Here is a 27,585-nt window from a genome sequence, read left to right on the forward strand (position 1 = left end):
CTGCCCTCAGATGCTAGGTATCCCAGCATGCACTGCGAGACGTCAGGTCCCAGCAGGCCACGCCCTCTCCAGCTGGGGCAGCTCACAGTCTGGAAAGCGGTGGCTGTGTCCTCCACCTGGTTTCTTCGGCTTGTACTGCGGCTTCGAAGTCCCCGACCCCCAGAGGTCAGGCTCAGCGAGCCTACCCAACCAAAGCAGCACTTTAGGGCCTGACCCTAGGCCAGTTTGGGCAGTGCCCGTCTGCCCTCATTCTATCCCCACACCGTTTTTACGATCCCCACTGTGGCACGTGGCAAAGAAACTGAACCTAAGGAAAATTAAGGAATTGGCTTAATGTAGTTGTATATCTACATTCAGGGCTGAAGAACTTCAAATTCAGAATTCTTTCCAGATCCACCAGAAGCCATGCTTCATGAAGGCAAGAGTTAACATATCTGTACCTTCGGTGCCATGAGCAGTGTCTGATCCACAGTAGTTATCCCAATATTTGGTGAAGCGCCTTCCACAGCTTGGAGTGTGTGGTTTCCCTAAGCTCTGGCTGCAGCCGATGTTCTTTCCCCCACCACGACCTGAGCCCCGGGGTTTGAGTGATGACTCAGTACATATCCATACACCACATCCTTTACAAATTTGTCCCATGGTCCCACTTGAAAAGGTGCTCTGAGCCTGTCCATCAACCTCGGCAGCCACTGGCATGAGGGGCAACTGCAGATGAGGGCCCATAATAAAGAATCCAAAAGCAGGAGAATTCTTAAATCTTTATTTAGCCAATTCTCTCAGACCCCAGGCCCTGATGACTGTCACCCCCACCCCTTCCCCCACAGGAGGCATTCAACTGAGGCCACAAAATATTACATACATTCGCACACATCATCAAAAATACCCAAGGGAAAGACCCTGGCTTTGACTGGCAAACAAGGCACAGACCTGGGACAGTGCCCACACTCACACAGACCCTGGCACAGGGACATCCTCCTTGGAGGAGGCAGAGGCACTGTTGTTGCACCATGAGCCAGCACTCCCTGACCCCAGGGTGTGTGAGGAGCCAGAGGGTACTGTAGAGGGAACCCTAGACTCTTTCTTGATGCCTGTCTTACCTTAAACACCCACCCTCGGTTCTGATAGGACTGTCCTGAGACCCCATCCAAGACCCGAAACACACAACCTTTCACCATAGGTGAGGGCCCTCATCCCTGCAAACATGACCCTATTCTGTTTGTAGGGTCTCCAAGATTCTCATATCTGAGACACAAATTAAGGAGACTTCTGTCTCCTCTACCCCTGCTGCAAGCTTGGAGCAGCTTCCCAGGGCAACCCTGGCCCACCATGACCCAGTACACAAAGGGCAGAAGGTGTAGAGCCATGCTCTGCTACACCCACTGGTGGACACAGGGGGCCAGCTCCTTCGCTGTTCTCTGGGCTCATTCCCCCAGCAAGAGAGGGCCTCCATGCACACTCATTCCTCGGGCCACATGGCCCTTTGCACACTCACACGGCACGCCCTTGGCGCTGCCTACTCTCCTCCTTCCACCCAGGGGTACGAGAGGTCACCCCAGGGGGCAGGCATGCAGGGCTTCCTGGATCTTCTGGCGGCAATACGAGTACTTCTGCAGGATCTGGCGGAGATGTTCCTCTTCCTCCCGCTGCAGGATGCGTAGGAAGTTGTGTAGCTCAGGCATGCTGAAAGCATCCCACTGTAGGGGGAGAAGGGAGACACAGGCTACAGCAGGCCACTGCCAAACCAGCAGGCTCTCCCCAAAGAACACCAGTGCATCCCGATCACACAACTAGGATGGGGCTTTCTAATGTCAGGTTCTTGCCTGAATGGTCTGTGTTAGGATTCCCAACAACAATCCATATAGAAGATGGGCCCCACAAAGTAGGGCAGTCACCTCGTGGACAGGCAACCAAACCAAACATTCCCTAGTTACTTTTGAACAGGTCATGCCCACTCTCTCTGAGTTTGATCTCACTCTGCAGATGCACTACCTTGGAGCTGTACAGCTTCCAGGTAAAAGGTTCTAATGCCTGAAGCGGGTGCCTGCATGTTGTCCCGTGCCCATCTGTGTGGCTTTGACCTGGTCTGAGATCAGAATGCCATCAGATGGACTCCTGCATCTCCTGAGGACTTTCCACAATAGGAAAGAGCAGTGCGCCAAGACAGTTCTTCCTGGCTTCTTGGGACAAGCCCTAGACCTTGGCATGAGTTTCCTGGAAGCCTTCACTTTAGCTATAAGGCTCATGTATTCCTGGAGAGGCTTTGCAGGGCTTGTCTGCAGCCCTATTCCTCTTTCAAGCCTGCAACCCACCAGTCCTGCCCAGTCACAACCAAGAAACTAAGGAGGGCTGTTACTCACGTTCACCTCCCCAGAGTCATTCTCCTTCAGGACAAAGCTTAGGGCCTTCTCACTGGGCCCTGCAAGGAGCCGTAGCCGTAGGGGCTGCTCATCATCTGACAGCTTCCGGAGGTACACTGAGAGCCAGGCAGGGGGAAGGGAGTGTTTGATTAGAGGCAGACCCAGCCCCCTCAGCTCCTACGTGCACAGGCACATGCATATATACCCTCACACATGGTGGGGTGGGGTGGGAAGCCCACCTTGGCCATGGCGCTCAGCCCGCTCAAAAAGTGCAAACTTGCGGGGGTCATCCACCACCAAGAACTTGCGCAGCAGGGCCTCGATGACCTCGCGTGCCCGTGTGCGTGACAAGACATGCAGGTGCTTGACAGCATCCTTGGGCAGGTAGAAGGAGGTGCGGCGTTTCACAGCTGTACCCCGCCCTGGGCCCCGCCGGGCATCCTGCAAGGAGGGTGGCTTCTTGCTGGCGGGAACTGAGACAGGGCGCACCAGCTTCAGTTGAACCTTGATGAAGCCTGTGTAGGAGCCATCCTTGTTCTAAAGAGGAGAAACCAAACCATGACTAGATGCCAGATGAGATGGAACAGACTTGGGCACTACCAGTCCACTTGGGGCTAGGCTGGGTGTGAATAAATCACTGCTAGGGTCTACCCAAGAATACCTCAGCTGTGACCCTTTGGGCATCAGGCAAACAGTTGGGTTCCTGTCTCTCTCCAAAACAGGCTGTCAACTCACCAGGCTCATGAACAAGTTGCTGTTGATCTGGCCATTGTACTCCTTGATCTTCTGCTCAATCTCAGCCTGAGAAAGGTCAGGTGTCTCCCACTCCACGGGCTCATCCTGAAAGATGGGCAAGCATGGACATAGGATCCTTATGAAACCCATTCCTCTGCAATGCATGTCACGGGCAAGGAGGTAAGCCCTGGGTGGACCACTCTGAAAAATAGCCTGTGGGAAGCCTTTGGAAACTGACAACAAAGTTTGAGGCCTGATGAGAAGAACCCATCACTGCCCTTGGTTCTGCATGCTATGGATGGAGACAGCCAAGGCAGAATCATTTGGCTTCTCTGCCACCTGCCTGGAGCCTCCTCAGCACTGGGTGAGGCCCTAAGGATACCTTAAAACCAAGGCAACGAAAAACACAAGGCTAGGAGCCAGGAAAAGATTGGGGACTCTGAAAAGGAACAGCTTGATCCCAGCACCCTAGTTGGATGGGGTCAGGGTGTACCCTGGAGAAGACAGTCCACTTTGCCAGTCTGCCCTGGCCATGGCCCACTGCAGGGTGAGAGGTATGGGGAATGGTACACACCAGGAGCCCAGCCACCAGTGGGCAGGAGGAGAAGGGCAACATCTACAACCTTAACCTCCTTGGTGGGGGACTTGGGCCAGCCCTGCATGTCTCAGACATAGTGAGGAATCCACTATGACATGCCATTTGATCTTGACCCAATCTGCACAAAAGGCAGCTTCAGGCCAGGCTCCAATCTGCCAGAAGTTGGCATGGGCAGCCTCCTGGTAAAGCCTGTCCCACAACTGCCAAACAGGGAGGCTTATGTACCTCCTCTCTGCTGTCTAGAGGTTTAGCCCAAAGGTGTTAGCTTTACCACTCAGCCCTTCCTCTGTTCCTCCAGGGACTGGATTCTTGTCTGAAGGGTGGAGTATGGGCCAGGGCTTCTGCCAAACTCCCTTGGTCCCATTGCATCACCCTTACCTCCTGTTGACGTCAGATAGGCCCTAGTAGGAATGAGAGTGTCACAGACACAGCTGAGATCATCACTGACCAATGCCTTGTCCCAGGGGAGCTCCCATCAGAGGGTCTCCTGCAGAATAAGCTTAACCTTGTGCTCAGCTCTGAGCCCAGGACAGCCAGGCTTCTTCCTGACTACTGCCTTGGAGCGCCCTAAGCTTAAACCATCTCAAGGGGACAACAGGAAGGACAGATGAGGGGGTAGGGTAGAGTCCACAGCCTTTTAGCAGTATGCTCTTTATCTAGAACCTGCTGCTGTTCAGTGGTCAGCAAGTACATGGCACTGAGGACTGAGACTGGGGGAGGGGTGGGAACTGCACCCTATTTGCTTCCCCAAGTTTCCAAAAGTCTCCTAGATGGAAAAGAGCATTGAGAAGTGAAAACTCTAGGGACTTCCCTGGTGGTCCAGTGGTTAAGACCCCACGTTCCCAATGCAGGGGGCTCAAGTTCCATCCCTGGTCAGGGAACTAGATCCTGCATGCTGCAACTAAAAGATCCCGCATGCTGCAACGGAGATCCTGCGTGCCACAACTAAGACCTGGAGCAACCAAATAAATAAACAAGTAAATATTGAAAACAAAAGAAAACAAAAAAACTCTAGCAGAAACCTTGTTGGAGACAGTGGGAAACCCTGTAGGACTAGTAAGAACAAATGGTCTGGACCCTGGAAAACAAGGGATCTGGGAGGTAAAATAAGGGCTGGAGGTTGGGAATAAAGGGTGGATGTGTTTGTTCAGGCCCAAGGAGAGGGCCTGAGACAGGAAGAAGTACCCCAGTGGGAAGGAGTGTCAGGATGGAAGGGGTGCTAGGGGCAGGAGGAAAGCTGAGCAGACTAGTGCCAGGGCAAAAAGGAAGAGAATTCTACTTACACAACAGGGTGATCAAAGAGATGGCACTAACTCATTCCCCTTCCTTGTGATGGCTCTGAGCTCTAGCCTGGGTCCTTCCTCTTCCCTTCCTGGGTTATCCAGGAGCCCTGAGCTGGGATGCAGTGACCTCAGTTCCAGCCCCTTCCCTTCTCCAGGTGAACCTCCCTCAGTATCTTTATTCATAAAACAAGGGACTTGGACTGGAGGTACTGCACTGTCCTCCCAGGATTCTAGAGGAGGAAGAGTATCTTTTTCCATTTTCCGAAGCTGACTGCTAGAGGAGGATTCCAACAGCTGTCCCAGAGGGATACCATGGAATTTCCCTTCTGCGACACTATAGCCACCCACCTTCTACTCTGCCACTGTCCATAGTGACTGATGGTTTTATTTTACATACAACTTGGGACGCCCCAGCCTCCTTTTCAATTGGTTAGTGTCTTGTGGTTTTCTCACCTTTCCACAATGGAAGATGGCTCAGGCCTGAGTGACACACGGACAGTCCCAGGGATCCACACTCAAACCTTGTACCCAAACTCTGGGCTCAGCTTTCCAGGTATAGAATTTTCCCCTAAAGAGTTATCCACAACTCCCTTTTCTTGACTCATGTAAGGAGTTCTGCCCCACTGCTGCCAGGTATACTGAACTTTACTTCATGGTCCCCATCTCTCTTTCCCGATGCCCTGACCAGGGTGCTCTTCTGAGGTGTACCATCTCCGGAACAGTGATCTGAGCCTGGCGGCCACACTCATGGCACACATCACAGAGGTCTCTGATGATGGGGACACCTGGGAGACTCCGAGAGGCACAGCTGCTCCAGCACTGCAATTTATAGTCCTGGATTAGTAACCCCTATCTCTCTTGACCCCTCTCAGGGCATTTTACAATCTAGCCTTCCCCACCTCTTGTGGATAAAGTGCTCCTGGATGCTTACAGTCCAGAACAAGGCTTCCTTCCCATCCATTCCCAGATCCCCTTTCTCCAGGTCCGCTCTAACTTTACTATATATGCTGCCCAAGCGAGCACTCCTGGTCCACTGCAAAGGAGGGGAGCCTCAGAATCTTCCACAGTCCAGTAGCTGGTGACAGGCCAGGACCGGCAAGAGATGGGGACCACGCTGCCTCCATCCAGGAGTGCAAATGGAGAGGCCTGGACCTTCCCTTGCCTCTCTCCTAAACACCCTTCTCAATTCCCGGCGAGGACTCCTCCCCCTCCACTTCCTCCTGGTCCCCCAGAGAGGGGGTGGGAGCGCCCGCACGCGGAAATAGAGGTGTTAGTCTAGACTGCGCAGTCAGCCTTAGTAATCGGTGGATAATGCCTGTCCCTGGTCTACCCCATGCCACTTAGCTGCTTCCCCTGGTTCAACCGGTCTGTGACAGAAACAGCAAGGCCTCAGCTCTCAGTACCGACGCGCTGAAAGCCCAACACACGGTTCCGAGGGCTGGCCCACGCTCACGGCAGGCAACTCGACCCAAGGGCTGCCCACAAGTTCTCGACCAGGCAACTTACTGGGGAGGAGCGGGGTCCCAGCGACCGCCCCCAGCCCGCTTCCCGCAACCCCCGGCCCCCACCTGATCCCGGCGCGGCCTGCGCGCCAGTGAGGTACGCGCTGTGAAGTACTGCTCGAGCTCTGAGTCCGAGTCCTCCTGGCTGCAGTAACCACTGCTTGTCGTGCTACTCCAGGTCATCTCGAAAGAGGGAGTCCCCGCGTCCGCCTCGCCCATCGCCGCGCCCGCCGGTTCCAGTGCGCCCGTAGCCTCCCACCACCGCCCCAGGCGCGTGTGCGCGTGCGCCGGAACCAGTGTCCGCGCCGCAACCGTTAACACTGAAACGTAGACAGCGCGGATCTAGCTCTCATCTCGTTGGAGGACGAATGTCGAAGGGCGGGGCCACACGCGCCTCGCCTCCAGGAATGATCTCATCGCTCTGGCAGCTCAGCTCAGCTCCGCCTCGCAGGCCCCACCTCCCACAGGAAACTAGTTGGAATGTGTGCGCATGTGCACCAGCGTGGCCTCAAGACCGGATGCGGCTGTGGGAAAGTGCGGAAATTGTGCTAGCTCGGAGCCTCGGTGGCTCCGGGCGGTAAGGGCCGAGTCAGCACCACCGGCACCCCTTCGAGCCCGCGCGCAGAATTAGCTACTCTCTGCCGCCAGGAAGTCGGCTATCAGAACGTTCATTGCGCGTAGCGCCAGGCGGCCCTAGGGAACGCCTGCAGTGTGGCCCGCTCGTCAGCGCATACCTGCCTTGCCTGTAAGCTCCCCGGTCCCGCGCTCACCACATTCGTGTCCCGCTCCAGCGCCGGTTCCCAGCCCAGGTCCCGGGGTCCGCAGCAGTCTAGGCAGACGAGCGCGCGGCAACGGTAGTGGCAGGTGAACTTGCAATCTGCAGAGAGGGCTGGCCGTGAGGCGGAGGAACCCCAGCACCAGCTCGGAGAAGCGTCCCGAGGGCAGAAGCGAAGCCCCGGGGTGAAGGCCGTTGCTCGCGGTGTTCTGCATGATCGGCCTTTTTTCAGGCCCCGTTACCGCCCACTGCTACGCAGATCTTAGAGTTGGTCCCCCGGCGTCTTGAAACTGGCGGGAAGGCCTCAGGCGGTTAGGGATCCAGGCCTGCTCAACAGTTGCATTTCTAGAGCCTAGGGCAGAACTTCCCCCTTCCTCATCAGCGTCCCTCCCTCCGCCCATTTACTTGAAGGGAAAAAATTAAATACTTTTAAGCCAGTGGCCCCCCTCTAGTTGTCATTTGTTTCTACTCCCCTCACACCAAAAACTTACCAACACTGGTCTACAAACACTCTTAATTCCTCGCCTTCACCCTCTACCCATTCCGGTCAGGCTTGCCCCTCCCTCCAGGAAACTCCTGCGCACCGCCGAATCCGGCAGTCCCGTCTCCGTCTTCACCTCCTCAGCATCGTCTGATGCTTGCTCCCGGGGGCCCCCATTACCCCGGTTTTCCTCCCACCCCCCTGCAGCTCCTGCTCAGCTCCTTTAGTTCTGTTTCAACTTCTAGATCTAATGGTGGAGTGTCCGAGGCTCAGTTCTGATCGCTTCCCTTCTCTGTGTACGCTGACCTACCCCAGATCCAAGGCTTCCATCACTGACCTCCCCACTGAGATCAAATCCTATGTGTCACTATCTTCATTTGGATGTCTAATAAACATTTCAACCCAACATGCCCAGAATTTAACTCACTTTCCTACCCCTTTTAATTCTTCACTTTTCCTCACTCTTACCCTTGCCAGTGTTCCTCAGCTCACCAAAAGTCGCTACCATTCTCCCAGTTGAGGCAAAACAAAACCAAACCACCTCAACTCATCCTTGATTCCGCTCTTGTTTCTGCCTCTGACACACACCCAAATTGTCCTGTTTTTCATTTCCATGGCCACTTTATTTCTCCTTGGGAACACTGCTGTATCCGAGCCCTTGTTCATGCTTTGTGTTCTGTCACAACTCCCGTGCTCCTCCCAGCTGAATAAAGGACAAACTCCTGTACTAGATGAGAGGGTCTCCAGGCACACACAGGCTTGGGACACCTTCCTTAAGTTCCTAAATGGGCTAGAGCAGTGATTCTCAACCCAGGCTGCACATTAGAAGGATCTGTTTTTAAAAATTGCTGGTACACTCCCAGTGATTGAATTAGCAGGTCTGTGGTAGGGTCCAAGCATTGGAGGGCTGTAAAAGCATTCCAAGTGATTCTAGCTGGTATATAGCCAGTGGTAGAGCAACCTCTGCTTGCTGGTGATTCCTGGGAGGGCAGAAGCACCAGCTAGTGTGTGGCTGTGTTTCATGTTTTAGCACCTGGTTGACTGAACTTGCAATAGGTATCTGCTAAATACTCAAAACTCCTGCTTGCAGCGGGCCCACCCAAGGTTCTGACTTTTTCCAGGCCTTCTCCCATAGGTGAGTAAATTCCCTTCACGGCAAGGATTCTGCAGCAGGACTTGGCGAGTGAATCTTTGGGAAGGGACGGGTGTGGGAATATGAACTCAGAGACTGGTAGGCACAATGCCTTTCTCAAGAAGGGCCAAGGCACCCTTTAAAATTGAAAGCAGCACCTTGTTATTCACAGGCAACAGCCTCTGCCTATGTCCCAGACACAGGTGGAGCTTGGCAAAGTTATAAACCATTGGCCCGCACTCTCTTATGCTATGGGGTAAAGGTAACGGACCTTGTCCGTGGGAACTGAACCCGCCAACCCCCTCCGTCCCAACGGCCCTCAGCGACGGTGCTGCCCCTTGGCCACCCGTTTGTCTCCCGCCAGCGCACAGGGCCGCTACTCACGTGCGCACTGCAGGCCCTTGCGCACGACGCCCCAGATGAAGTCGCCACAGAGGTCGCACCATGTGTGCGTAGTGGGCCCCGCGGGCTGGAAGCGGTGGCCGCGGCCTGGGACCAGCTGCCTTGCGGCGTTGCGCGCTGTGCCCGGCGCGATGCGCAGCGCGTTGGCACGCTCAAGCCGGGTGCGGCCCGGGGCGGCGCACCGCGCGGGTGCCAGGTCCCGCAGCTCAATGAGCTCAGGCTCAGCGGACATGGCCCTGTCGGGCCAGGAGTCCCGCCGGCTCTGGGCTCAAGCGAGCGCGGGGCGGGCGGGGCAGCGGGGCGGGCCCCGATCCGGTGCCGCCCCCGGGATTCAGGCAGAGCGGCGGGAGAGCGGAGGAGAGAGGCGCGATGGAAACCTGGGCGCCCGGGCTGTGTCGGCCCGCAGGCGGAGTGGGGCGGCGGGCTCAGCGAGGGGCTGCTCTCGCGGAGTCCCCGCCCTCCGTTTCCTATCCTCCCTTCATCTAGCGAGCAATTCCCCTCCCCCTAACAACCACGACGACCTCAAAGGGCCACGCGGAAACAGGCGTGTTTCTGGAAGCTAGCTTTACTGTACTGGAGGAAGAGGGTCCTCACATCCGATCCTTGCCCCCGGCCCAGGCCTCCTGCCCCAGCTTGCTGAGGCTGCACCCTAAGCCTACCCGCCGGATGGAGCAGGAAGTGGCGAGCGCTTTGCTGGGGGAGATGGGTCAGCAGCTCTTCCCGTCTGCTATCCTCACCACCTGGGAGGCTGGGGCGCTTGCAGAGGCCGGACTGAGATCCAGAGGTTCAGGGGCACGGGGTTGTATGGCATGGGTGCTCGGTCCTCAGCAGCTGCAGCCTTCACTTGGCTCTGTCACCCTGGGCTGCCGGGACACAAGCCTTTCTATGCTTCTCCCAGTGCTTGACTTGGCACTCCCTGCAGGCAAATGGGCCGGTGAGGATGCCGTGCTATGAGAGATATGGCAGTGGGACTCAGGGGTCCAAGGTCCTAGGATACCCTCACCTGCTGCAATACCACTCATTCTGGCATCGTGAGCAGCGCTTGGAGGCCTCTGCATTGCAGTAGGCACAGCGGGGCTGCTCTGGAGCCACTGCCTCTAGCACGTCCAGTCTGTAGGTCTCCGCCCACCTGGGAAAAGGGTCAGGAGGACTTGGCTGGACCTGGTGGGTGGGTGGACGGGAGCAGCCCTACCCACATCCATGTCTTCTGCCTCCCTTCTACCCTTTCTGCCAGCTCAGCAGGCCTCACCTTCGTGCCTGCAGCCTCAGTTCCTGCTCCGAGGGGCTGAATACATGCCGCAGCTGATGCTTGGCAATAGCCTGCCACTTGCCTCTGTTCTCTCGCTCTAGCCGCTCCCAGATTTCTGGGATCTGGGGAAGAGAAGTGGAGAGTGGCAGGGAGGAGCTGGTAAAGTGGGCAGTGGTCCTGAACAACTAACTACCTAGGGCCTACCTGTTCCAACACCAGGTCCTTCTTAGGGGGCTGGGCTTCGGTCAAGGCCAGGTGGGCCAGGAAACCCTGCAGGTCTGCCAGGTTGGGCAGCTGGTCGAGCAGTGTGTCTGTGAGGAAGGCCCGAAGCTGCAAGAGTGTCCAGGGGAGGCCAGTGTGAAGCGGTGCTGGTCAGAGGGTCGAGGAACAAAGAGGGCCTGAGCTGGGCTGAGCTGAGGGTGCCAGTGGGACCCATGTCCTACTAGCTGCTGTGTCACCTGAGGCCCAAGGTGTGGAGAGAGGGCTGGGGATGAGGTGAGTGGGCAAAAATAAACATCAAGGGAGGCATGGGGCAGTGCTGGGGCGGTGGTGACTGGTGTGGGAGGAGTTCCCTACCTTGAGTAGCTGTCCTTTGGCAAAGCTTGTGAGGCAGTAGCGGGCCCGGGCCTCAGGGCTTAGCAGCAGATTGTACAGGGCGATCCACACCTGCCCATCCAACTTGCTCAGCTTTTGCTGCTCCGAGGGGGACACTGTCTGCCAACGGCCGCTCTCAAATTGCTGCAGCTTGCCTGGGGAGAGGAGCCAGCATACTGTGTGCAGGCGTTGCATGCTCTGTGAGTGAGCCAGCTGTGCGGGCTAGGGACTGACCACTGTCTGGGCACAGAATGTGCCCATGCTGGGGCGCTGCTCACTTCAGAGCAGGGTGAGTCCTCAGTGGTAGACACACAGGCCCTGCCTGCTGCAGAGTCCAGGTCTAGGCCCACTTTGGGTGAGGCATCCTGGTATTCTCTGTGGTCAAGGGGGCAAAGTTTTCTGCCTGTGTGCAAGCTGCCCACCCCATCAATCCTGGAGGATGTCCTGGAAGCAGTGAACTGGGGCTTAGGCAGGTGGAGGAGGACCTTACCGCCTTCCTGCCGGCTCCAGGGACTGTGCTCCAGCAGTTCCACCAGGAGACAGGGCAGATTGTGGGTGCTGAGCATGCGGCTCAAGGTGCTCAGGGAAAGGCTAGGGACATGGATGGAGAGGTGAGCTGAGGCTACAGGCCCAGGCTACCAGCCCTCCACTGCAGGCCCCAGCTTAGCAGGACAGCCCACCTGTCCATACAGTCTGTGATGTAGCGCAGCACTGAGAGGGCCTTTAGTGCGATCTCAAATTCCATCAGCTCTGCCTGCTTCTGCAGCTCCTGGGGTGGGGCACATGGTGTTCAAGCTAGGGGAGCCTGGGTCTAGCCCTTGCCAACCCCTGGAAACCTCAGCCCACCTGCATGGGGGTGCCATACTTGGACTCCTCCTCCTCAGGGGGGCCACCATGGCCACTCTGGGCGACCAACAGAGTCAGTTTGCGGTGGCAGTAGTCCACCAGGTCCAAGATGGTGTCCTCTGCTGACTCACACACCTCCTGAGGGGCAGGTGAAGGGGAAACATTCTGCCTCTGATGCCCTTCCCAAACAGACACAACCCCCCTTGCTGCCAGACCCCGGCCTAGGCTAGCCAATGGGCAGGGCTGGTGCCTCACCTTGTGGAAGAATACTGTCTCCAGGAGGTTGATGATGGAGGCCTCATGGTGTAACTGTCAGATAAAGAGGAGGACAGGGCCCTGGGCTGCTGAGAGAGGGATAGGGGCTACCAGCTACTCTCTCTAGTCCAGGGCCCTCTGAAGGGGTGGGAAGGGGTATGAACCGATGGCTCACCACCATGTAAATGGGAAAAGTGTTTGGGGGCTTGAAGTCTTCCAGCCTGCACAGCACAGGGAACACCTTCTGCTTCCACATCTCCACTGCAATCAGCTCCACCACCAGCGTCGGGATCTTTGGGAGGGGAAGGACCGGGATGAGGTGGGCCTACTTAGCCTGGCAACCCTCCCATCTCTGGCTCAGCCCAGCCCAGCCCTCCTCAAACTCCCCTGGGCTCCAGACTCTCCTCTGCTCCATGAATTCCTTCCCGATCTCTCTCCTGCACCTTAGACCTTCATTTCCAGCTGCCTCTGACATCTCTGTGGGGGCATTCCCCAGGCTTCCTATTACTGGCCCTTGCCTTGTCCCCAGGCTGCCATGCTCCCCCTGCACCTGAGCCCTTGTCAGGTCCTCCCCCATTCAAGTGTACCTCTCAGGCCAGCCCTCCTGCTCATTCCCTCTCTCGTCCCTGTCCTTTCACTCTTTTTTTTTTTTGCGGCTCGCGGGCCTTTCACTGTTGTGGCCTCTCCCATTGCGGAGCACAGGCTCCGGACGCGCAGGCTCAGCGGCCATGGCTCACGGGCCTAGCCGCTCCGCGGCATGTGGGATCTTCCCAAACCGGGGCACGAACCCGTGTCCCCTGCATCGGCAGGCGGACTCTCAACCACTGCGCCACCAGGGAAGCCCTTGGCCTCACTCTTATTCAGGGCCCTTCACAGTGCCCTATTCCTACCTCACACCCCAGTAGGGCGCTCCACCTTTTCCTTGCAGAGGAATCTTTCTGTCAAGTGATATTTCAGGTCATCTACTGGTGCCACCTCCTGGCTCACATTCCAGTTAAGCCAATCCCTGGTTTCTAACTCCCTCTCTCTCATGTTGGGAAGGTTGCCTTCTTCTATGCCAAAGTCCCACCCCACTTTAGTGGGTGCCCCCCTCTAACCCGACAGTCTATTCAGTAATGCCTTTAGAACTTGGGCCCTCCCCCTACAGCCTAGGCTGTTCTAGGTTCCAGGATTATCTCCCTAATCAACTCACATTCTACACCCCACCTGGCATGCCAGGGTCCTGTCCCATAGGGCTGCAAAATCAAATGTGTAACACACTTTTCCTTTTCCTTTGGGGAGGACAGGGGTGCCAGCCAGAGGGAAGTGCAGGCACCCAGGGTGTTCCTGAGGGGTAGACTGGTGGGGATGGGGGGTGGTGAGAAGACAGGAACCCTGCCTGTGACTCCAACCTACCTTCCTATGGGTGACCAGCAGCTCCTGGATGGGCTCGCCCTGGCTGGCCGTGGCATCAAGGATAGCCTGCATGTTCAGCTTCTCGAGATTCTCGTGCTGCTGGTTCCACCTGCCCAGACAGGGTGTGTGTGCATGTGGGTGCACATGTGTGCAGTAGGAGTGGGTGCGGGGGCTGGGTCCTACTGAAGCCTAACCGGGGTCCAAGGTGGCTCAGGACCATATAACCCTGTCTCGGAGAGCTTTACCTCCCCACCGAGGGGCCCCTCCACGCCGGGCAACCCCTCCCCCCAATGTCAGGCCCACACTCCTCCACTCAAGGACTCTGACCCCATGACTCCACCTGACCCCGGATCCAGCTGTCTCACCCTCCGGAGCCCATCTCGCGCAGCTGGAAGCTGCGCAGTCCCCGCACTAGCACGTCAGCCTCCCCGGGCAGCAGCAACTCCAGGTCGCCCATGTCGGCTCAAGGGACAGGAAGCGGGAAGGTGGGGTTCGGCTCACCGCGAGCAGCGGCCTGCGCTGAGATGTGGATGCTGACACGCTTGGGGACCACGGTCTCCTGCGGGCCCGAAGTCTGGGGCCCTACAGTTGTAAAGCGGTTGCGGAGCGTGAGTCCTCGCCGCCATGGAAACGGTTAGCTCAACGCCTGCGCACTGCGGCCTGGGTCCCGCCCCTGCCGGCGGCCCGCGCTGGGTCCCGTCACGCCAGCGTCTGCCTGCTTGCCAGGCTACGGGTAGCAACCCTCCTTAGATTCCTGGAGCTTTCTCCCTCACAACTGGCTGCGGCTCACGGGTCTCCCTGAGTTACAGACTCTTGAGTTCTAGCTTCCTCCTCAGATGGACGTCAAGTCGGCCCACCCCCCACCAGCTCTCCCTGTAGCTGCTCCCTCTCCAACCACACGGATGCTCCTCTCCGTGGCCCCCTCGCTCCAGTATTCCTCGCGCGCAGCTCCACCTTGTTGGCTCTACACCCGAAATACTGCGCAGGGCTCACAGCTTCTCTCCATCCTAGGCCAGGCTGCCATCACCTCTCATGAGGTAACTACTGTGGTCTTTTTACTGGACCCATTTCCACTCTTGACCTTCCTGAGTAGCCAGGAGTCTTTTTTTTTTTTTTTGGCCACGCCACGTGGCATGTAGGATATTAGCTCCCCGACCAGGGATTGAACCTCGGCCCTCGGCAGTGAGAGCCCTAAGTCCTAACCATTGGACTGCCAGGGAATTCCCACCAGGAGTCTTTTAAAGGTGTATATGAGACATTACTTCCTCACATGAGTGTGAATCTGGCTGCCTCTGGCCCTCAAAATACTATGTCCAAAGCAGCTTACCAGCAACGCTGCAGAATCAGGCTCTTGTCCCCTCTCCTACCTCGGGACTTCATTTCTTCCCCCTCTCCCCCTTGTCTTCTACAATATGTTCCAGCCCCACGGGCTTCCCTTGGCTTCCTCATACATCCTAAAGTGGCTTTTGCTTCAGGGCTTTTGCGCCTGTTACCTCTGTCTGGAATACTCTTCCTCCTTCAGAGTTCAATTTAAGTCAGTTCAGCTAGGCCTTCCTTGAGAATCTGATGCAGAGCAGCCTCAGCTCCCATCCCAACTCACTTTTCATCTCAGCTTCCCCATTGATTCTTTCTGGCTATTTATTTCAGTTTATAATTAGCAGGCACTTTTACATGCCCATTGTTGGTTCTGGCCACCAGATGGTGCTCCAGGGCGTCGGACCATGGCTATTTCTTTCACTGTGAGTTCTCTCTGGTGGCTGACTCAGAGGCAGTATTCAATAAAGGCAGGTTGAAATGGATGACTTTATTTATAGAAATGAGGGTTAACTTTGAGACAGTAATGGACTAGTTTGTAGGTCTAGTCCTCATGCACCAGGCAGGGCTTAGGAGGAGAGAATAGCCATAGCTGTGTGCCTGGTCCAGCCCCCACCAGCCTCACTTCCAGCAGATGATGATGTTGGGGTCATTTTCCAGCCGTTCATCCAGCTCTTGGTAGCTCATGCCTGGGTGGTGTGGTGGAGGTGAGGTCAGAAGCCTTGGCCTGGCCACCCTGCCTTGACCCCACCTCAGTGGTCCTGCCTGCCTCTACCTGTCTTGCAGCAGATCTCATCGTAACTGTGGCAGCCTGTGTAAAGCCTGGCAGGGTGGCTCCGCTCCTCCCGAGACACCCGCACGGGATACTTCTGTAGTCGCCGGATGAGGTTCTTCATAAGCCCGAACTGGATCAGCTTCCTGGGGTGAGGGTTGAGGAAGAAAGGGGTGATGCTCTGGCCAGGCCTCCTTCTAGCCAGGCCAGTCTCCCCTCCAGTTTTGTTTCAGTGACCAGACTGGACTTCAAACCCATCACCTCCAGGAAGCCTTCCTGGAGTAGCAGTGCCACATGATTCTGCTCATCAGGAATCTCCTGCTTTCTCTCTGACCCAGGGCTCGGGAGAGACACAGAGAGTGTACCTGCCCTCATGGAAGGCAAACCTTCCATGCCCCAGGGGATCCCCCTCTGACCGTTCATCAACGTGCTGCAGCTGTTGGGGGTGGCGGCCAATGAGATCTCTCACAGTAGTGCCAGGGCTCAGGCTGCAGTACAGCTGGAACACATCCCGGAGACTGGCCCTCTTGTGCCCTGTAGGCATCAGGGATCAGCTCTCCAGGTGGCCCTGCCCTCCCTGAGATGGCCTCCCCCAGAGCCTGCTAATACCTTGCTTGGTCACGTAGGATAGACACGCCTCCTGCAGGGACTTGTCATCTACTAGGTCCTGGACCTTGGGCGTCGGGCAGTACACATTGGAGTACTGGAGGGTAGCAGGAGGCACAGGGGCCTGAGTGAGGGGCTTGGAAGTCTGACATAGCCCCAATTGGGCTCAGCCACATGATCCATTCTCCATTTAATCAGACCCCAGACACACCTACCTGGAGGATGGACACCAGTGTCACAACGCCGTAGTACCTGGGGGAGATAGCTGTGCTCAGCTTCTGAGGGCCATGCCTTCCCAGCTCCCACACTCAGGGCTACTGGGCTCTTCCTGACTGGCGACCCTGTCCTGAGTGTCACTGTTCCCCACTCACAGCAGGTTCTGGATGGCGATGCGCACTAGGTTGAGCTCCACGTCTGCCTCGGCTGAGATCTTCTGGACGTGGCGGAAACCATCAATGTAGGGCAGGATCTGGGCAGGGAAGAGCAGGGTAAGTAGGGGTGGGATGAGGCCAGGGCTGTGGCCAGCCGCAGGTCATGATAGCCAGGGAGGGCTAGCATACCTGTTGTGTGGTGAGGTCCCACTGTGAGTTGAAGAAATCCTCCTTGTCTTTGGTAAAGACAGGCACATCATACTCCTGGGCCACAGGAGGGTCAGGCCGCTGCTCAATGACCTTCAAGTGGATGGTGTTAGACTCATCTGCAGGGAACCCCACCCATATCCTCAGTGCCATCTATTCCAAGAGGCCATCAATTACCATCCAGTCCTCCCAGCCACCCTTGAGGCAGGCAGGTGACTCTGGGTAGGGCCATCTTCCCCTTTTATGGAGCAACAGACTGAGGTCCATACAGGGGAAGGAACACGCCCAAGGAGCAGAGCTAGAGAGCTCTACTGGCCTCCCCCTCTCCAGCCCCATCACGCACTGGGCCCTGGACATCATCAGCTCAGCTCATGGCTATTTCCTGGCCACCAATTTGTTCACGAGTCTTGTCCTTGACTGGGCTCACCTTCCCCTGACACTTCCCCATCCCTCCTTGACCCCTCTGCTGTCCTTACAGAGGCTGGGCCATACCGATGGGCAGAGTGCACCGGCCTGAGGCATTTAGCTCCTCCAGCAAGATGGTCATGATGGGCACCAACTTCTGTTTGCTCTCCTCCGTGGACACGAAGCTGCTCTCTAGCTGGATGGAGCATGGACAGCATGGTGGGCACACCCCAGGACCCTTGGCTGGCATCCTACTCTGGAAGGTTCCCGGGTCTGGAGGGCTTTGGAGACATGCGAACACCTTCCCTAACTCTGCCTGCCCATCCACCCAAGCCCATCCACCCAAGCCCATCGTGTTGCATACTTCCAGTGTGGTCAGGTAGCCAGCCAGCTTTTTGACGATGGGCTCAAGGGCACAAGTCTTGGCCTGGGCATCACACACGAAGCCTAGGTTGAAGAGCAGGGCATTGCGGCTGTACTTCTTGTGCTCGATGCACACGGGGCAGCCAATCAGTTTCTTCTCCATGGCTGTGCTGGACGAGGGGAACAGATGGGAACAGAGTCAGGCTCCTCTCACCCCCAAGTCTTTCCACTCCTCCTGGGAACCCTCCCAACCCCCCAGCTAGGGCCTCACACAGTGATGAGCTTATTCTGCAGCTCTGGCTTGGTGATGATGTACACCTGGACGGTGTCAAACAGCTCCCGGGAGATGAAGTCCTCGGGGACCTGTGGAAGGGAGTGCCAAGAATCCCCTTAGTGGACCTTATAACTAGGTGGAATACACAGGGTGAGCCCCAAGACCTAATCCCTCTTCTCCAGGGTTTCTCTTCTCTCCCATCCACCCAGGCCCACTCTTTTGTGTTTCCAAACACACATTATGTTCTCACCTACCTCCTGGCTTTTGCATACGCTGTACCCTCCACCTGGCACACTCCTGCCTCACCTAAATTCCGATGCATCCAGGGATACTAGTGGATCACCACTCACACCTCTCGTAGAACCTGGCACCTCCCCTGGGCCCCCACATCCCGATTTCCCACAATCACTGCCTATGTGAATGTTTGTTTGCCTTGCCACACCGGGAGCCTGGGACTGGGTCTGAATATACTCTTGGTTCACGATTTTCTGCGAATGAAGGGGTGGCGTGCCTGCGTGCAGCACGGGGCACTGGGTTCCACCGCTTCCAGGCATCTGGCTGAACTCCCCCGAGCGTCCCTCTACCTTGCCTCCCATGCCCCGCGAGCCCGGATGGCACCTGATAGGTGATCTTCGGTCCCAGCGTGGGGTGGAACTCGCTGAAGAATATGCATTCGATGCGGCAGCTACTGCCCATGGCGCTAGTGGGGCCGGGGTCCGTAGCTGGCGCCACTGTCCCTGGGAGCACCTGTCAGAAACAGCCCGGAGGTTTGGGCTGCCTGGTCAAGCACGCCTGCGCACTGAACACCCGTGAGGCCATCTGCTCAACAGCGCCTGTGCAGCGCGACTCAGCCGTGTGGCTGCGGGGGACTGTCCCAGGAAGTCCCGGATGGATAGGCGTCGCACCCGGAAGTTAAGAGGCTCCGCGACGGAGCGGCAGGGCGCGCGGCAGAGCCCCGAGTAACCCACTTTCTCGGGAGGGAACCACCTCGTCAGGTCGGCGCTGCGGGTGAGGCAGGCGAATCCCTAGCGTGTAGGGGAAGCAGGCCAGCGGCAAGTGGGGAGGCTGTGCGCAAAGGGACTCAGGCCATAATTTCGACGCAACTGGGAACTACAATTCCCGTAGTGCTTCACGCCCTTCCAGCAGGCGCTCCCGCCCGGCGACGGCGTGGTGCACGCTGGGATTTGTAGTCTATTACACGGCCTTGCCTATCTTACCTGGAAGGTGGGCCAGTGATCAGTGCCAATTCAGATGCGGGTACACGCTGACAGGCCACCAGTCCTCGACTATTCCTGGTGCCTGCCTTAGTACTGTCCCTGCCTACCTTAACTTTTTGGAAGAGAGTGGCATTCCTGCCCCGCAACCCTTGCTCCAGTGAAAAGAGTGGACAGCGGGCACCAGAGACCCTTGCTCACTCTGCTATGCTTTCAGGCTACAGCCGGCCTGGTTGACCATGGCCCTTTCTGTGGAGACCGAGTCGCACATATACCGAGCTCTGCGCACTGCATCTGGGGCTGCTGCCCACATTGTGGCACTGGGCTTCACCATCTTTGTGGCTGTACTTGCCAGGCCTGGCTCCAGTAAGTAGAATTCATAATTGACTTTTGGGAAGGAAAGTGTCACTTTTCCTGGGGAGCAGGGGCAATAGTAAGCCTTGGATCTGACTCCTGGGAAAGGCCTGGTTGGCTGAGGGACATGCTATGCTGGAGGAATAAGTGGGGTGGAATAGATGAGAGTTGGGGCTCTGCCAGCTTGGCCAGGTCCCATAGAGTACCTGGCTTCTCTTGTCTTGGTGCTCCACTTAGCTGCCTCTTGCAAAGTGCAGGGGGAAGGAGGGAGGACTGCCAGAGGAGTGGCAAAGCATGGCTTCTGATCCAGGGAGGGTCCAGGAAGAGATGATAGGTATGGGGTCAGTTTGTTGCAGCAAGAAGGGGCTTGCATTTTGGCAGCACCTCCTTGGGCGATGAGCTACTCATACTCCTCAGCCCATGGGGATTGGCGTGGCTGGGTTCTTCTTGCTTCAGCTTCACGAGGCTTCCTCTTCTCATTCCAGGTCTCTTCTCCTGGCACCCTGTGCTTATGTCTCTGGCTGTAAGTAGTGGGCCTGTCCAGCTCTTAGGGATGGGAGGGAGCATAGCTATGGGTGGTGGTCTTAGCGCCCTCTAAATGTTAATGAACACTTAATATCTGTTTGGAGTAATGGGATGTGGGGTTAGATGCACTGTATGCTCCAACTCCTGCCTATAGTTTATATCCCACGCTTGAACTAGAGTATTCGAGATGCAGGGCAAATGGGTTTGTCTAAGCACAAAATGAGGCTTCGTCCACCTCCAGGCAGGAGGCTTAGAATATGCATTTGGGTATACCTGTGTCCCTTTTCACCTTAATTTATAGTGATGCACCTAATTTTCCTGAAACAGTGCACCCATGTGGCCAACTCTTGCCAAGAAATTGTATCCAGTCCTGTGTCAGAAAAACAAAGCTTGTGAATCATTTATAACTGCCACATCTCAAACCTTGTGTTTGCTGGGTAGCACAGCAGAGATGACATTTCAGAATAGCAGCTAGAAGCAGTGTGGAGAGGTACCTCCTGCTGGTTACTCAGAGCAGATGTTCTGTCCCAGATGGAATTCTCCACTCTTGTGCCACCAAATAGATACTCGTTAGTGGGGAGAGAATGAAGCGGAATCTGCCCACACTAGCTGGCAGCTTAGGTTATATCTAAAGCTTTCTTCCCTTCTGCTGGGCAGCACTCTCATTTAGTGTCCCATCCCTGTCTCCCCAGTTCTCCTTCCTGATGACCGAGGCACTGCTGGTGTTCTCTCCTGAGAGTTCGCTGCTGCGCTCCCTCTCGCGGAAGGGCCGAGCACGCTGCCACTGGGTTCTGCAGCTGCTAGCCCTGCTGTGTGCACTGCTGGGCCTGGGCCTTGTCATCCTTCACAAGGAACAGCTTGGCAAAGCCCACCTGGCCACGTGGCATGGGCGGGCAGGGCTGCTAGCTGTGCTGTGGGCAGGGCTGCAGTGCTCAGGTGGGGTGGGGCTGCTCTACCCCAAATTGCTGCCTCGATGGCCCCTGGCCAAGCTCAAGCTGTACCATGCCACTTCTGGGTTGGTGGGCTACCTTCTGGGTAGTGCCAGCCTCTTGTTGGGCATGTGCTCACTCTGGTTCACTGCCACAGTCACTGGTGGGGTCTGGTACCTGGCTGTGCTATGCCCTGTCGTTACCAGCTTGGTCATTATGAACCAGGTGAGCAACGCCTACCTGTACCGCAAGAGGATCCAGCCATGAGCTTTTCCCAGAACTAGGGGAAGCCTGGATTTGCCCCTCAGTGTGGTAGCCGGGGCTGAGACCTCCTGGACTCTCTCAGTTGACTCGGTCACGGGACACCTCAGGCCCTGGTGCGGTCACAGGTAGCCGGAGTCCTTTGTGTGACACTATTACTTGCTCCTCATGCTGGAGTACCTCTCCTTTCCTTCTTTTTCTGCCATCCCAGAGGAGTTTATGGATCATGTGTCTGGATGAAGTTGGGTTTCAAGACTGCCCCCTGCCCACAGCAACTCAACTTGTGCTGGTATGTCCAGAAATGAGATAAGAGAAAAAAGTAAAATAAAATTTTAAAAGAGACTGAAGGGACTTTCCTGGTGGTCTGGTGGTTAAGACTCCGCACTTCCAACGCAGGGGGCATGGGTTTGATCCCACGTGCCGTGAGGCGCGGCCAAATATATATATATATATATTAAGACTGAAAAGACTGGATGGGAGGAACAGTCCAAAGCTGGGGATAGTTCTTGCTAATGCCATCAGCATGAAAAAATGGGCAGCTGGGCAAGATGGGGACCCGTCCCTGGCTGCTCACTGAGGGGCTAAAGCTCTCTTGGCACACTAGCCCCCCGGATCTGGCTAAGCACCCCATGCCACTCAGGGCCCTAGCAGGCCCGAGGGCTGTAGCTGTGAATGGTGCGGCTGCGTGTATTTCAGTCTCCCAGCTGCTCATATGTTGGAGTTTCTAGACTGTGGTGGTCAAATCTGGGCAATGACAGGATGGGAACTGGGGATGGGCTGCCTCCCTAGATGCCAGGCCCTGAGCACTCTGTCTTGGAGGTGAGTCATGGATAAGAACAACTCCTTATGATAGAGAGGCGCTTAATTATCAGGTCCTCCAGGCAGGGCCTCCTTCACCAGGTAGTGCAGGGAGGCAGAAAGTAAGTAAGAGCCTGAGGTGACAGCTCTGGGAAGACTGCTTGACAGTGGGCATGTGGTGGTGAGGCAAAGGGGAGTGTGATGGGGGGAAGGGGATGAGGGCAATGGGCTTTTTATCCAGCTGGAGTAGCTTTGGTGACCAAGCCCTTGAACCTAGAGTTAAGTCCCTGTCTAACTCTGCAGTTGAGCATGATGAGGGGGCTGCACAAGGTGGTCTAACAGAGCCCAGGAGCCATACCTCAAAGAACTGCTTTATTGATACTGCGAGGCTGGGCTTGGCTGCCCACTCAAGTGGTCCTGTAGAAAATACCTGGGAGCTGTGACTGTTCTGGCCCAGAAGCAGCTATGGCCACAGCAGAGGGAATCAGAAATCTTGACATGAATGTAGTCTCTTTGTGGGCGGGCAGGGATGTACAGCCCTGCACTGGCTCCTGCACTGGCTGAACCCCCAGAATGTTTTTGGCAAATCCTTGCCTTGGCTCAGGGCTCTCGGCAACCAGTATCAGGTGTGAGGGTTGGCTTAGGAGCCATGGCACCAGTGCCCCTGCAGCCACTTGCTTGAGGCTGCTTGCTGAGGTACAGTCTTACCTCAGATGGCCTGGGCTGGCTGTGCTTCAGAGGCCCCATGCCTGGCATAGTGGTTGTCTGGAGTTGGAACCAGGTAGCAAGAATCCTGGGTAGTGTTGGCGAGAAATAGCAGAAGTCTGTGGCAACCCCCAGCAGGCCTTCTTCCCTCTCCTCAGAGCAGTCAGTGCCCTGGAGTAGCTGAGAGTGTGTCAAGGGGGGCTTGGGAGAAGAGGTGCTACACTCAAGGTGGTCTAGAGTTACAGCTTCGGGGGAGCTGCCTCAAAGGTGATCAGGCTGGATTCTGGGACAGGCCCCTTCCCTGGGAGCGTGGGGGCCTTGTCTGACGGCAGGGGGCTATCCACCTTGGCCCCAGCCTCCTCTTCATCGTCTTCCATGCTGGGCCAGACGGACTGGTCCTCCACTCGCTTCAACCGCTCGTTGAGGGCCTTCAGAGCCAGTTGCCTGGGGCCAGGGGAAAGATGACAGGTCACTCAGGATCTGAACTTGGCTCATGCCCTGCACTCTCTCCCCCAGGAAACTGACATGCCGTACTGCTCACACGCCTCTCTCAGAACCCTATGGGTTCTCCTTCCCCATACAGGGCCCAGGGCTCCACAGGGATTGGATTAGGGCACACTCTGCCATCAGAATGAGGACCCAAAGGCTGTAGGGCCTTCCTTCCATAGCTGGGGCACCTCCAGGCTGCGAAGGCCAGCTGGGTGCCTGCCAGCCTGCCCACAGGCCAGCCCCAGGAATGGTTCTGAGGATGGTGCCTAAGGTTGGGCAAAGCTGGTGTCCCTGGGCAGACAGGTGGAAGGGCAAGTCCCTGGACATGTGAGTTTCTGCTAGGCACTGGCATCACATTCAAGGCATTACTTCTCCCTCCTCTCCTTGTTAGGAGTATTTTGAGCCTCCTGGCAAGGGTCTGTGGGGAAGTTTGGAACTCAAGCACCTGCCTTGGCTCTCAGCCTGGGAAGCAGGGCCAACCTGGGTCAGCTCACCCCTCCTAACTGACTCTAATATTCTCCTTCCGAGAAGAATCTCCAAACCCACCAGGACCTGTGTTAGAGCAGGAACACACAGCGTCCTAGCAGAAGGAGAGGAAGGAGAAACAATCCATGTGGGTAGGGCACAGGCCAGAGCCTACTGGTTTCACTGGGCAGACCCCTGGAGACCCCACTCTGCGGGGAGGTGGGAAAGTTCGCTAGAAGAAAGTATATACGTGCACTTGGGACCCTGCCCACCAGGAGTTGGGATGCCCATGCTGCCAGGTAACACTTCTACTAGTGGTCACTGTGGACCCCTGATGCCTCCAAGTCTGTGCCACCAGCATGGGGGACCTGTATAGCCTTCCATGTTCCAGCAGAAAACCAAAATCTCCACCATGCCAGGGAACATGACGAGAGGGACAACAACAACATAGGCACAGAAAGCCCCAGCACACTTCCACCCTGTCCTCCAGCCTGGCACCATGGCAACTTGGCACAGACAGGATGCTGCGACCCAGGCTCCCATTCTGGAGACTGCCTTGTCAATTCTGTTTAAAGCCTGCCAAGGTAGAGAGATGGTGGCATGCTAATCACTCCCTCACAAGGGTCAAAGGTAGGAACCCCTGCCTCCCACTATCACTAGCTCTTTGGGTCAGGGAATGGCATGCAGCAAGATGTCAAACTGGTTGGTGGAGTAACCCCCATCCCCAAGCAAGGTAACAACCACAAGACTATGCCAAGAACCCACTTCCTGACACCCCCCACCCCAATCTGCCTCCACCTGTCCATTTTCTTGGGGCTGCGTAGAGGTTTTTCGAATGTTCAGCCACCCCTAACAATCCCAGATCTCCACTGGGGGAGGGGCCACCACTGTGGCCTGGGATCACCTGAACAGCTCTGAGGACAGCTCAGTTTCTACCAGGCCCAGCCCTCCTGACCGCATCGCCTCCACTGGATAAGGTTAATAGAGACCTCGGTCTTTAGGATTCATCAGCCACAGAGACACAAACTGTAGAGCCCACAATTAAGCTCTGCAGCATGCCGTGTGTACTTTTCAACATCTGCCACCTTGGACCATAGTAATCTGTGGCCTTCCCCAGCTGGAAACTCCTTCAAGAAAGGGGTGTGGCCCACACTCCACAGCCCCAGTGGAGAGTAGGCACAGGGACAACTCCAGCTGAATTCATAAAGCTGCCTGCTAAGAACTCATTACACAGGTGAGCAAAAACAGAAGGCTTTGACAAATGCAGACAGTATGAACAGAGCCTGCTCTAAATTTCACTACTCAAGTAACTGCATCTAAAAAAACACTCAAAAATAATGTTGAGGGGGCTTCTGGTGGCGCAGTGGTTACGAATCCGCCTGCCAATGCAGGGGACACGGGTTCGATCCCTGGCCAGGGAGGATCCCACATGCTGTGGAGCAACTAAGCCCGTGCGCCACAACTACTGAGCCTGTGCTCTAGAGCCACAACTACTGAAGCCCATGCGCCTAGAGCCTGTGCTCTGTAACAAGAGAAGCCCGCGCACTGCAATGAAGAGTAGCCCCCGCTCGCCGCAGCTACAGAAAGCCCGCGCAAAGCAATGAAGACCCGACGCAGCCAAAAATAATAAATAAAATTAAAAAAAAAAAAAAAGAATAATGTTGGAAACAGAGCTGTGACCACTCTGGTAAGTCCACAGACCTGGGAGAGACAGAAAGAGATGGATTAAAAAAGATCTGTCCTGCCCTGGCCAAGGTGCATTCAGTGAATAATTCAGTTGGGATTCCTGATGGTGCAGATGGCTTGGTTTACAGATAATGAAAAGGTTGTCTCCACTTCCTGGTGTGGTCAGCAGGCTCCCTCGGTGGGTCATGTGGCTGTCCCCTGGGTTTGGTGACACATGCCTGCCAGAGTAGGCGGGGGTGGTGGGGGTGAGGGGGTGTGTCTAAGTCTAGTTATACCCCAGGCTTCCCTCTCAATAAATAAGCGGCAGAGAAGCACAACATCTGAATTAAGGCTCAGGAAGAGGGTGTGGTCCAGCGTTTGGAAACTAGGGTGGCCCAGACCATCTCTTAAGGATCCCATGTTTCCTTCTCTGTCCCTCTCTCACAGGGGAAGAAGCACCAGCAGGTTGTTTCTGGCTCCCACAGGACCAGTGTCTAGGATTTGGAGATTCTGAGACAAGGCCAGGGTTACGTGTACCTGGCTCTCCATTTGCCCCTCACACAGCTCAAAAGGAAGCAGGGCATTTCTTGAAACTTAAGCGGCCTGAGTGGTGAGAAAGGCCACTTTTACTCCCTAATTTTGGAAAGCACCTCCTGCAGCCCAGACACTTAAATGCTGAGCTCCAGGCCACAAGCTGGCTTTTCTCTTTCTGAATCCGCCCCAACATCTGACTGCAGGCTGCCAGCCTACATACAGCAAGCACCTCAACAGATGGAATGTGACTTGATTAATAATACTATCCTAGCTCGACAAGGTTTTGTAAGATTCCACAGTACCTTCTCCGCTCTGCGTCTTGAGGGTCTGTGCCTGGGAGGCTGATGGTGATGGAGGATGGGGCACCCACATCATAGCGCTTCACTGTCTTCTGGCATATCTTTACCTTCACCAGGAGGCCATGCACCAAGTTCGCCAACAGCCCCACCACAGGCTGCAGGATCTCAGGGAAGAAGGTGGCAAAGGCAAAGTGGTCGGCCATGTCGCCTCGGCCTCGGCTATGGCGCTGGTAGAAGCGAAGATACACCCAACTGGAGATCAGCCCAAAGCCATAGGAGGCCAGCGCTGGGCTCTGGAGCAGTGTGGCCAGCCGCAGCAGCAGCAGCAGCCCCAAGAGCAGCATGGGCACCACACTGACACGCACCTGAGGCACTCGCAGGACCACACAGTCCCCCATGGTTTGCTTGAGTGCCACCAGGACACCACCTAGGAAGCCCAGGGCGCCGTGGATGCGGACAGTGAAAAGGTACACCAAGTTGAAGGAAGCCATGTAGGTGAGGAGGTAGGCGAAGGCCCCCAGTAGCCCCACAGACACGTTCACCACTGAGAAGAAGATGAGCAGCTCCAAGGCCCCCCAGAGGGGCTCCAGCAAACGTCCAGCCACCACCACTGTGGCCAGGCTGATGGCCACATCCCACACATGCTGTTCCATCAGCCCATGGGTGGCCAGGGTCCAGATCCAGAAGTTGGGTGGAAAGAGGTAGCCTGGGGTGACCGCCAGGCAGCCCGTGTCCACGGCGAAGGACAGCAGGTAGAGGAATAGTACCGCAGCGCACAGAGCCTTCACCACCACGCTGGCGCTGGACAGGATGGCCCCCAAGTGTTGGCGGGCGCCCGGTAGGGCGCGCTGCATCTTCCTGGCGGGCGTCGGCCTTAGGAAAGGGTTTAGTGGGCTAGGGGCCTCCCCGGGGCCTCGTCCCAGTCCGGCCCCGACGGGAGGCCCGGGTCCGACCTAGTCACTGGCCTATGGCCCCGGTGAAAGGTCCACTTCCGGTCGGGTCGACTCCGGTCCCAAAGGGCAGAGCCGGGCCTGGTCGCGGGGCCGGGGCCTAGGCCCCTCGCCGGGTATCTGAGGGAAGACCCTGGGCAGCTTAGGCACGCCTAACTGCCTGCTCTGTGTGGCCACCGCGCCGACCGGAATGGCGGTGATCTCAGGGCTCGATCTTCTCCATCCACTCTGGGGCCCTACGGTCGACGCGGGACTGGAGGCTGGTTCTGGGTCGGAGTCAAGTCTGGTCAGCTCCGCCTCGGCCTCGGCTTCGACCGTACCTCCTCCCTTCTCAGGCGCCGACAAACAGCGGCGCTGCGCCTGCGCGCTCGGAGAGGCTGCAGGACGCCCTCTGAACGTCGGCCTTACGGTTCCGCGGCATGCTGGGACATGGAGTCCTCAGCCGGAGCCGGGACCAGCGGATATCAGGGTTCTGGGTAGA

The 27,585-nt window shown here is 56.5% G+C and overlaps 5 protein-coding genes across 10 annotated transcripts; 1 reads left to right on the forward strand and 4 right to left on the reverse strand.

Moving 5' to 3' along the window:
* Positions 1-771: 771 nt before the first annotated feature.
* On the reverse strand, positions 772-9,507 carry RASSF1 (Ras association domain family member 1). Of its 4 annotated transcripts, none has more exons than XM_079933621.1 (6): positions 9,248-9,507; positions 7,246-7,352; positions 3,093-3,197; positions 2,597-2,894; positions 2,358-2,473; positions 772-1,694 (listed from the first exon to the last, which is right to left on the reverse strand). In XM_079933621.1, exons 1-6 carry the CDS (start codon positions 9,495-9,497, stop codon positions 1,548-1,550), a joined length of 1,023 nt encoding a protein of 340 aa, XP_079789747.1. In that variant the 5' UTR covers positions 9,498-9,507; the 3' UTR covers positions 772-1,547. The 4 variants fall into 4 exon arrangements, with proteins under 4 accessions (XP_079789747.1, XP_079789748.1, XP_079789749.1 ...); XM_079933622.1 differs by lacking the exons at positions 7,246-7,352; positions 9,248-9,507 and adding exons at positions 5,682-5,792; positions 6,542-7,204; XM_079933623.1 differs by lacking the exons at positions 7,246-7,352; positions 9,248-9,507 and adding an exon at positions 6,542-7,204.
* A 139-nt stretch (positions 9,508-9,646) lies between these two features.
* Positions 9,647-14,122, reverse strand: ZMYND10 (zinc finger MYND-type containing 10). 2 transcript variants are annotated; one of them, XM_079933619.1, is made up of 12 exons: positions 13,970-14,122; positions 13,605-13,713; positions 12,385-12,501; positions 12,210-12,263; positions 11,955-12,092; positions 11,789-11,877; positions 11,599-11,699; positions 11,091-11,263; positions 10,719-10,844; positions 10,515-10,636; positions 10,269-10,394; positions 9,647-10,181 (listed from the first exon to the last, which is right to left on the reverse strand). In XM_079933619.1, the coding sequence occupies exons 1-12, from the start codon at positions 14,059-14,061 to the stop codon at positions 10,106-10,108; spliced, it is 1,323 nt and encodes a 440-aa protein (XP_079789745.1). In that variant the 5' UTR covers positions 14,062-14,122; the 3' UTR covers positions 9,647-10,105. The 2 variants fall into 2 exon arrangements, with proteins under 2 accessions (XP_079789745.1, XP_079789746.1); XM_079933620.1 differs by lacking the exon at positions 10,269-10,394.
* Positions 14,123-15,394: 1,272 nt separating this feature from the next.
* NPRL2 (NPR2 like, GATOR1 complex subunit) lies at positions 15,395-18,763 on the reverse strand. The gene is made up of 11 exons (XM_079935349.1): positions 18,535-18,763; positions 17,914-18,005; positions 17,644-17,812; positions 17,367-17,475; positions 16,857-16,993; positions 16,668-16,765; positions 16,512-16,548; positions 16,300-16,393; positions 16,107-16,224; positions 15,694-15,836; positions 15,395-15,607 (listed from the first exon to the last, which is right to left on the reverse strand). The coding sequence occupies exons 1-11, from the start codon at positions 18,610-18,612 to the stop codon at positions 15,540-15,542; spliced, it is 1,143 nt and encodes a 380-aa protein (XP_079791475.1). The 5' UTR covers positions 18,613-18,763; the 3' UTR covers positions 15,395-15,539.
* A 6-nt stretch (positions 18,764-18,769) lies between these two features.
* CYB561D2 (cytochrome b561 family member D2) lies at positions 18,770-21,942 on the forward strand. 2 transcript variants are annotated; one of them, XM_079935350.1, is made up of 4 exons: positions 18,770-18,924; positions 19,348-19,496; positions 19,970-20,007; positions 20,702-21,942. In XM_079935350.1, exons 2-4 carry the CDS (start codon positions 19,370-19,372, stop codon positions 21,203-21,205), a joined length of 669 nt encoding a protein of 222 aa, XP_079791476.1. In that variant the 5' UTR covers positions 18,770-18,924; positions 19,348-19,369; the 3' UTR covers positions 21,206-21,942. The 2 variants fall into 2 exon arrangements, with proteins under 2 accessions (XP_079791476.1, XP_079791477.1); XM_079935351.1 differs by having other exon boundaries at positions 18,774-18,911.
* Positions 21,943-22,270: 328 nt separating this feature from the next.
* TMEM115 (transmembrane protein 115) lies at positions 22,271-27,439 on the reverse strand. Its single transcript, XM_079934055.1, has 2 exons — positions 26,158-27,439; positions 22,271-23,146 (listed from the first exon to the last, which is right to left on the reverse strand). The coding sequence occupies exons 1-2, from the start codon at positions 27,006-27,008 to the stop codon at positions 22,942-22,944; spliced, it is 1,056 nt and encodes a 351-aa protein (XP_079790181.1). The 5' UTR covers positions 27,009-27,439; the 3' UTR covers positions 22,271-22,941.
* Positions 27,440-27,585: the final 146 nt, after the last annotated feature.

This window comes from Stenella coeruleoalba, assembly GCF_951394435.1.
Source record: "Stenella coeruleoalba genome assembly, chromosome: 10".
NCBI classification, from domain to species: domain Eukaryota; kingdom Metazoa; phylum Chordata; class Mammalia; order Artiodactyla; family Delphinidae; genus Stenella; species Stenella coeruleoalba.

What these genes read in the sequence shown, in the direction of transcription:
- ZMYND10 (XM_079933619.1), bottom strand. Translation starts at nt 14,061, where the DNA reads ATGGGCGACCTGGAGTTGCTGCTGCCCGGGGAGGCTGACGTGCTAGTG. An exon ending in CTGGAGCCGGCAGGAAGGCG is followed by an intron (nt 11,264 to 11,598) that starts GTAAGGTCCTCC and finishes TCCTCTCCCCAG; the next exon opens with GCAAGCTGCAGCAATTTGAG. An exon ending in AATGAGTGGTATTGCAGCAG is followed by an intron (nt 10,182 to 10,268) that starts GTGAGGGTATCC and finishes ATTTGCCTGCAG; the next exon opens with GGAGTGCCAAGTCAAGCACT.
- NPRL2 (XM_079935349.1), bottom strand. Translation starts at nt 18,612, where the DNA reads ATGGGCAGTAGCTGCCGCATCGAATGCATATTCTTCAGCGAGTTCCAC. An exon ending in CAGAATAAGCTCATCACTGT is followed by an intron (nt 17,813 to 17,913) that starts GTGAGGCCCTAG and finishes CCCCTCGTCCAG; the next exon opens with CACAGCCATGGAGAAGAAAC. An exon ending in CCGGTGCACTCTGCCCATCG is followed by an intron (nt 16,994 to 17,366) that starts GTATGGCCCAGC and finishes GGTTCCCTGCAG; the next exon opens with ATGAGTCTAACACCATCCAC.
- TMEM115 (XM_079934055.1), bottom strand. Translation starts at nt 27,008, where the DNA reads ATGCAGCGCGCCCTACCGGGCGCCCGCCAACACTTGGGGGCCATCCTG. An exon ending in CAAGACGCAGAGCGGAGAAG is followed by an intron (nt 23,147 to 26,157) that starts GTACTGTGGAAT and finishes CCCTGGCCCCAG; the next exon opens with GCAACTGGCTCTGAAGGCCC.
- CYB561D2 (XM_079935350.1), top strand. Translation starts at nt 19,370, where the DNA reads ATGGCCCTTTCTGTGGAGACCGAGTCGCACATATACCGAGCTCTGCGC. An exon ending in ACTTGCCAGGCCTGGCTCCA is followed by an intron (nt 19,497 to 19,969) that starts GTAAGTAGAATT and finishes TTCTCATTCCAG; the next exon opens with GTCTCTTCTCCTGGCACCCT. An exon ending in CTGTGCTTATGTCTCTGGCT is followed by an intron (nt 20,008 to 20,701) that starts GTAAGTAGTGGG and finishes CTGTCTCCCCAG; the next exon opens with TTCTCCTTCCTGATGACCGA.
- RASSF1 (XM_079933621.1), bottom strand. Translation starts at nt 9,497, where the DNA reads ATGTCCGCTGAGCCTGAGCTCATTGAGCTGCGGGACCTGGCACCCGCG. An exon ending in TGGAGCGGGACACGAATGTG is followed by an intron (nt 3,198 to 7,245) that starts GTGAGCGCGGGA and finishes CCCATCTTTCAG; the next exon opens with GATGAGCCCGTGGAGTGGGA. An exon ending in ATGACTCTGGGGAGGTGAAC is followed by an intron (nt 1,695 to 2,357) that starts GTGAGTAACAGC and finishes CTCCCCCTACAG; the next exon opens with TGGGATGCTTTCAGCATGCC.